The sequence below is a fragment of the Atta colombica genome, unplaced genomic scaffold, assembly GCF_001594045.1.
Source record: "Atta colombica isolate Treedump-2 unplaced genomic scaffold, Acol1.0 scaffold176, whole genome shotgun sequence".
Lineage (NCBI taxonomy): Eukaryota > Metazoa > Arthropoda > Insecta > Hymenoptera > Formicidae > Atta > Atta colombica.
The window spans coordinates 355,579-363,505 of NW_017259267.1; the positions used below are offsets into that span (position 1 = coordinate 355,579).

At 35.4% G+C, this 7,927-nt stretch overlaps 2 protein-coding genes across 4 annotated transcripts in view; one reads left to right on the forward strand and one right to left on the reverse strand.

Moving 5' to 3' along the window:
* The window catches only part of LOC108686359 (neurobeachin), a 215,386-nt gene that overhangs the window by 28,375 nt on the left and 179,084 nt on the right, over positions 1–7,927 (reverse strand). The window lies entirely within an intron of this gene.
* On the forward strand, positions 4,847–6,413 carry LOC108686360 (protein mab-21-like). The gene has a single exon (XM_018191628.1). It carries the CDS (start codon positions 5,196–5,198, stop codon positions 6,294–6,296), a length of 1,101 nt encoding a protein of 366 aa, XP_018047117.1. The 5' UTR covers positions 4,847–5,195; the 3' UTR covers positions 6,297–6,413.

Consider the following 7,927-nt stretch of genomic DNA (forward strand, 5'->3'; position numbering starts at 1 on the left):
AAATACTATATAGTTAAGAAAATTTTGGAAAATTATTAATTAGGATTAAATAAATAAATAAATATGTATGGCTGACAAATATATAATGAATTGATCATTTATCAATAATTTAAATTCATCGAATAAAATGACACATGATAAGAATGAAAAATTATATCTTCATCTGACAGCATATTTAATTCTTTTTATTTGCATTTAAATGATTTGTCAATGCTTTAGAAGGAAGACATAGATTTGTATTAATTTACTATGGTTAAAAAATAATAATAAAAATTAATTTTACGAAATCTATAGAATAATCGTAAGGTTGCTACGTTGACGGAAACAGTTGCGCAACGTCTGTTTCCGTGGATGTGTCGGCTAATGCTCGAAACATTCGAGTGCTATCATGGTGGATCCCAAGCGGCGATGAATTATGTGTGCCACGTGCGTGTTCTCATACCTTTATTACCGCAGCATCGCGCGAGATAACGCACCGTGTGTAATGCACAAAGGGCGATCGCGCAGCGTGACTCGTCTCGCGTTCCGCTAAATTTGCCGCCTCGCGAACGAAAAAAAAAAGAAATTATTCGAAAATGCGTATATCTGACATGCGTAACGAGAAAATCGCCAACGGACATGAAACATGATAGTACGTGATGGCAATAGGTCGACAAAGCTGCCCGAACTAATGACAATCATCAATAGACAACGGAAAGAGAACGATACTTTTTCCATTCAATTAACCTGTGCCATGGGTTTTTCAACTATCATAAAACAGTAAATAATGCGACCTGTTTCCGGTAACAGATGCGAACGAGCCGTCTGTCGCGTTAAATGGCTCGTCTGAGCTAGTAGTCTATGAATACTAAAGAGATTAGAACATCAGTTGCTGCTGCTATTAATAATTCCGTCGTAAGTGACCGGCTTTTAATTGTCATTTAGCTTTTGGCTGTTTTAAATATAAACATTCGAGGCAACTCGTAATAATGTGATCGGATACAAAATCGTTTTCTTATTATATTTAATAAAAAGTATTATTATTTAAATGAAATGGAATTTTATTTTATTTTCGATCCAACAAATGGTTTTCGAAGTAACAGATTTACGTAACGATCGGGACAATTTCTTCGAGATGGAATCCCGACAGTCGGGACGATTTATATTTTCCGTGCCATTTGACAAAGAAACCGTGAAATACGTACTCCACGACCACCGCTTCTCTACCGGCTGCCGAAGCTCAACGAACGGGTCCCGGATTATTTGAGGATTACGCGGGGATTCATTGGAGCTGATTTACAAGGTCGACTCGGCGTGCCGTCTGCGTAAACCGGAGTGGTCGTCCCAGAAGATACGTCACGATCCTCGATAGAAATGTTACACAATGAAAACAGGAGAGTCTATATGCAATGGCAACTAAAGATGCTTTTATACCTATTGTACTGCAATACTAAGCGAAATATTTTGGCATGCAGCATCGATTGATCGAACTTATTTTTCTATTTATGACAAAAACGATGAGCTAATAACAATACATAAACTTCGTAATTCTAATCTTTCTGAAGAATAATATTAATAAATTTGTTTGTGAATTCACTGACAAAAAGTCCGATAATACGTACTAAATATAGATATTTTATTTAACTTATTGGTGCAATGTTTAATAAATATTATCACATGGAAAGAAACAACGGTTTTGCTGAAAACTTAACTAAATCAGGATCTAAAAATAACTTTGTTGGACTATAATTGGACTAAAATAATTATGTAGGACGCAGTCCTACACTTTAGTGCGTAATTTCGATTTGGGGATGTTTCATTTGATCTTTTTCATAGTTTCTCTAGTAACTTCCGATTGAACAATAATTTCTCAAGAGTGTCATTTTCTGAACCAGGCCGCGAGAACGTCGGTGTACAAATAATTCAGATGATAAACGAATTAACTCGAAATGGGATGATGAAAGGCACATTTAGGGCGGCACGAGCCCTCGAGTTCTGCCTTAATGCGAGGGCTGATGTAGCAGAACGTTTGACCCCTCGCCTCACCAACGCAAGATAGGCGAAACAAGGAGAGCGACACAAAGAGAGATCGCGAGTACGACACACGTGCTCGGCTCATGAATCAAGTCGTATTAGCGAAAGAGAAGTAGGGACCGCCGGGTACCAATCTACCACTCCAACTTGAAGTAGATTAGATTCTCGAGCTTTATTCGATTATCCACGAACGAGAAGCACGAATTGAACATGGCGCAACTCTCTAGCATAACCCGTCGTTTTACTCTGCAGCTTTGGCAATCGGAGCATAAACATAACATGCTGGACAGTGATGGACTGTGTAACGAAGTAAATGAAATAAAAAGATCAAAAGAATACTACCATTTTCTCCAGTATTCGAAAATAAAGAATTGGATTCCTGATGATTAAGATATTTATGATTACAGCATTATGAAAATTGCTAAACAACGTCATAGATTTCATAGTCCAGCCGATTTAATATCAAATAAAAATCATATTGTTCTCTTACTTAAAAAAATGATACATCTAAAAAAATTAATAACTTTTCAGAAAAAGGAAAAAAATTATTTTTTGACCCAACAAAAAATTATTGACTAATCAAATAGTGATAAAAAGATATACTCTTAGAAACATGATCAAATGTCACTTTTATAATTTTTATTTCGCAACTCTTAAAAAACTGTTCTTTTTAAAGTATGATTTTAAAATCCTACAAAATTACAACAAGTCCGGAATATTTCATTAAAAGTAACATAATTATATAATTCGAAACATCACCAATAGTTTATATCTGTCTCGATCAGCTAAAATGACTAAATTCAAAATAAAATAATTTTTTTTCTAACTTGATTCTAAAAATATTCTTTAAGTTTATAATCTGTCGGTCAAATAGCACTAGCGTTATTCTTTAAAAAAAGATCTCCAAAAAGATTATAATACCCTTTATAATAGACACATTTCGAATTGTATCATTTTTGGACTATAAATTTTTGATGATTGAGTAACCTGTATCTAACTCACAATAATAACTCAAAGATCACATTTTGTTTAATTGTGTCACTTTTGAAGTAAGTAAGAAATATACAAGATGTTAAACTTCAACATATTATCAAATAAAATCATGGGCTCTTTAATATTTTTGTTTAAATATTATCAATATTATCTTTTATTTATTTAGATTCAATCGCGCATATTTTTATTACACATTATATAGCCCAGAATAAGTATGGTTCATATTTTACTATAAATTTGTTAGGCATTAACGGTTAAGTATAATATAAGTCTGAAGTTACAGTAAGAGATATCTCAAATTTTCTTAATAATATTTAAAATCAATAGAAATATATCTACAACAAAATATTACGTACGTATTGATAATCATGTTTATTTTCTATTTTATCGCAAAGGATTGAATCGATCAAGCGGGCGAAGAACGATGATCGAAGATATGATCAAAGATATATACATGAAGGTCTTTAATCGGCACAATCTTGCGATATATTCGCAAGATCCGGTCGATCAGTATTCTTTGATAGATGTTTATGTAAAGTTTTTACGACTGTATTATAAAAGGGAGGCTCCAGTATCTCGTGTTTGTAACCTATTTTTCGTCGCGCACACCTGCCTCTATCTACGGTGTGTGTATCTGTGCGCGCGTACCATCAAGATTGAAGCTCCATATTTGCGTTCGGCAATGCTCGGGAAGCGTTGTCGCCTTTTATGCCAGCGCCAAATGATCCTTTCAACAAAATGTTATCGTATCTATTCATTTGGTTATGTTGGAATTATCGTGCTATGAAATCTCACCAACTAGTCATCCATTTGCTTAAATATGTTTCAGCTACCGATATATATGAGTATATAGAATTAACATAAAAAGATGACTTAAATATAATAAATAAACTTTAAAATCTTTGATGAAATTTTAGTTTGTGTCATTGGTCAATAAGATTATTTCAATCAATAAAAAAGTTTTATACAAAGTTTGCACAATTCACTTTGAAACAACCATACTAATTCTAAAATTTCATTACATTTATCTTCATCATCATTATCAAATTTCAAGCATTGCCTTTTGATGATACATAATACTTCTCTGTCTCTCTCTCTCTCTCTCTCTCTCTCTCTCTCTCTCTCTCTCTCTCTCCCTCTCTCCCCCCATCTCTCTCTCTTTCTATGATCAATTTATTAAACAAAGGTTCCTCAAAATTTTCTGTGAAAATCAATGTTATGGCTAGACAAAAATATCAATTGTCAAGCTATGTATCATAATATCTTATATCATAATATCTTATATCATAATATTTTATGTTTTAGTTTATTTAAAAATTTCCATAAGAATTTCTTAAAATTCCATGAAAATCAAACTATGATTAAAAAGAAATAAAATTTTGAGTATTATATTTTTAATGATGATATGAAATATTTCTGTTTTAATTGAAAAAACCCTGAAAAATTCTTCGGGAAACTTTCCATAAAAATTAGAATAGATATAGCTAAATAAAAATTTCTTTCAAGCCTTATTATTATTGCTAATATACAATATATATTTCTATGTTTTATAGTTTATTAATAATTTCTACAAAAATTCTTCGACATTTTTTATAAAAGGTATGGCTAGATAGAAATATTGCCGAAATATCATTCGCAATGGAATGTCATAGAATTCCTTAAATCGCATAGCTTATCGCTACGCATCAATAGCGATGGTACCACGAACGGAGGAGGAATAGTGGAGGAGGAACGACAGGAGGCGTGGTAACAACGCGCACGCTCCACGTGATCCTGTCGTTTGGAAGGCGGGACTTCAGCAACGGAGCACACAACTACAACAAGCAGTAGAACCAGCCGGTGGTCAGCGACGTTTTCTCTGTCGTCGCGCGCGCGGGACACCTCGAGCTGCGCTCGTTGCACGTACACCTGCCGCGCGATTAGGCACGCACGGTTCGTCATCCGTAACCTGTTCCGGGCGATCTTTTTTTGAGACTGCAAATTTTGAGCAGTGCCTTTCCCCCGACCTGAAAATCGATATAGCGTGATCGCCCGGGTGCCGTCGGAATCATGCACGGGAAAACGATTGACGATAACAATAACGACATCAATGACATGATTAGTGAGTGAATATACGCAAGAGAGAATGAGACTCATTCGTTCGAAACGAGTGAACATCCTCAGGATCATCGAACGTGGACTGTCTCGTCATGATGTTGGTTCCACAAGATATTATGGGTGGCCCATCGAAGATGCTGTACCAGATGAACAAGTATTACGCCGAACGGGTACAGGCTCGTATGGGCCAGGTGCAAAAAACCATACGGGAGGTGTGCAAGGTCGTACAAGATGTACTCAAAGAGGTCGAAGTGCAGGAGCCACGCTTCATCTCTTCATTGACCGAGTGTAACGGCCGCTATGAGGGTCTCGAGGTGATCTCACCGGGTGAATTCGAGGTGGTCCTCTACCTGAACCAGATGGGAGTTTTCAACTTTGTTGACGACGGCACCCTGCCGGGCTGCGCCGTGTTGAAGCTTAGCGACGGACGTAAAAGATCCATGTCCCTCTGGGTTGAATTTATCACCGCGTCTGGCTATCTCTCGGCCAGAAAAATACGCTCGAGGTTTCAGACTCTGGTAGCACAGGCCTGTGATAAGTGTAACTACAGGGATTCGGTAAAGATGATCGCCGACACTACCGAAGTGAAGCTACGAATACGGGAGCGATACGTCGTACAGATCACGCCGGCATTCAAATGCTCCGGCGTATGGCCGCGATCTGCCGCTCATTGGCCGATACCGCACATACCTTGGCCGCATCCCAATCTGGTGGCGGAAGTCAAGACAGAGGGCTTCGACCTGCTATCGAAGGAGAGCGTCGCACTTCAAGGCAAGCAATCGGCAATGGAGGGCGACGCTTGGGTCTTGTCCTTTACGGAAGCGGAAACCAGGCTGCTGCAGGGCGGTTGTCGCCGAAAGTGTCTCAGTATACTCAAAACTCTGAGGGATCGACATCTTGATCTGCCTGGGAATCCCGTCACCAGCTACCACATGAAGACGCTGCTGCTACACGAGTGCGAGAAACATCCTCTCGAGACCGAATGGGACGAGAGTTGCTTGGCCGATCGTATTAATGGTATCTTCCTACAGCTGATATCTTGCCTACAATGTCGGCGGTGTCCGCATTATTTCCTGCCAAATCTCGATCTATTCAAAGGAAAGTCACCTAGCGGCTTGGAAAACGCTGCGAAGCAAGTTTGGAGACTTACGAGGGAGTTGCTCACAAATAGCCGCGCACTGGAGAAGCTTTAGCGTCTTCCTGCTCGAAAGCACGAAAAAACGCGAGACGACGAGAACAGAAAAACAACGACACGTGTGACACGATTTTGAAAACGTTTCTAGCACATGGTACGTGCTTCTCCGATACTACACGCGAACAGTATTGTAGTTACTGTTATTACTTAATACACGCTTGTATGAAGGGCTTGGTACATTGTTACAAATAATTCTCGATACGTAAGCCATTTAAAACCTGTTCTACAATAAGATCGCAAGTCGTAAGCTGTAAGAAATTGGCCAATCACAGTTGAATATAAAAATAATCGACTAATTGGTTAATTTTTTACGGTTTATGGTTTGCGATCCTATTGTAGAACAGACTTTAAACTCGTTTTCCTTCAATCGCAATTTAATGAGCAATAATGATCATAGATAACTCAGGTTTTAATTTTCTTTTTAATATTTAAGCAGTCGCATGGAAATCAAACGATTATGTAATTACAAATCCGCCTATATCTTTTATACGCGAAGCTATTATATTTGACTTGTTTTAAAATTGATTATATTTATACAAGTGTGTGTATCGTAAAAATTTCGTCTATTAAATAAAATAAACTCAAATATATTTATATATTTTAGCGAACTAAACGATATTTATTTATTGATTGTTTAAAAAAAGGAAACTATATATATATATATAATCAGTCAATCGAATGATATCCTTACGAATACATGGAAACAATTCTATAATTTGCGATATAACGATTTACACAAATTATAGAAATTTAGAGGAAAAAAGAGCGAAAAGTATACGATCAACTAAATTATCTAAACATAGGTATATGCCGAAAGATATAATTTAATTTAATGATTCTTCTAATTGTTGTATTTTAATTTGCTCCCTATAATCATTATATTAATATTTCACTTTGAATGACGTAAATTGCTGTAAAATAAGCAATGTCACATCAATTAAACTTATAATACCCATGCGACTAGTTAAGTGCTAAGTATAGCATTCTCGATAATTAATGTGAAATGTTATGCAATGGACACGTTGTGTAATTGATTCTGTTGAAACATATATAATGTAGAATATTTCATATAATTGTGCAATAATAACTACTCCATCTCAATTAAAACAACGAAATACCAGAATTATAATAGCAATAAGATAAAAAGGTAAATTCCGAAGACATAATGTTTTTTGAAAATTCAATGATATTCTGTATGAAATTGTATTAGCAAATGAATTTTCACACTTTAAGTCTTAATGAAACAGGATCATTTTCACATTCTAGATTGTTTAAAAAGTGCATATAAACATTTGCATGTAAAATGCATATAAAAATAACAGTTGCATATAAAATGTGTAAAATGTTTCAATTAAATATTATTATAATTATTTCTTTGTCCAAGCAAAATGTGATTTGTTATTCTTATTGATTGATATTTATAATCAGTTAATAATAAGCTTCCGATGGTAGTTTCATTGCTTATTGTTATATGTATATATGTGGTATACATACTTCTTTTATATTATTTAAATGATTTAAATAATATTTATTTTATAATCGTATTATATGTATTATATATTGAAACACGTAAAATGTACATAATGAATAAATACATTAATTTTTCTTCCACTAAACATTTATTTACTT

Coding starts and splice junctions, on each gene's coding strand:
- LOC108686360 (XM_018191628.1), top strand. CDS start 5,196: ATGATGTTGGTTCCACAAGATATTATGGGTGGCCCATCGAAGATGCTG.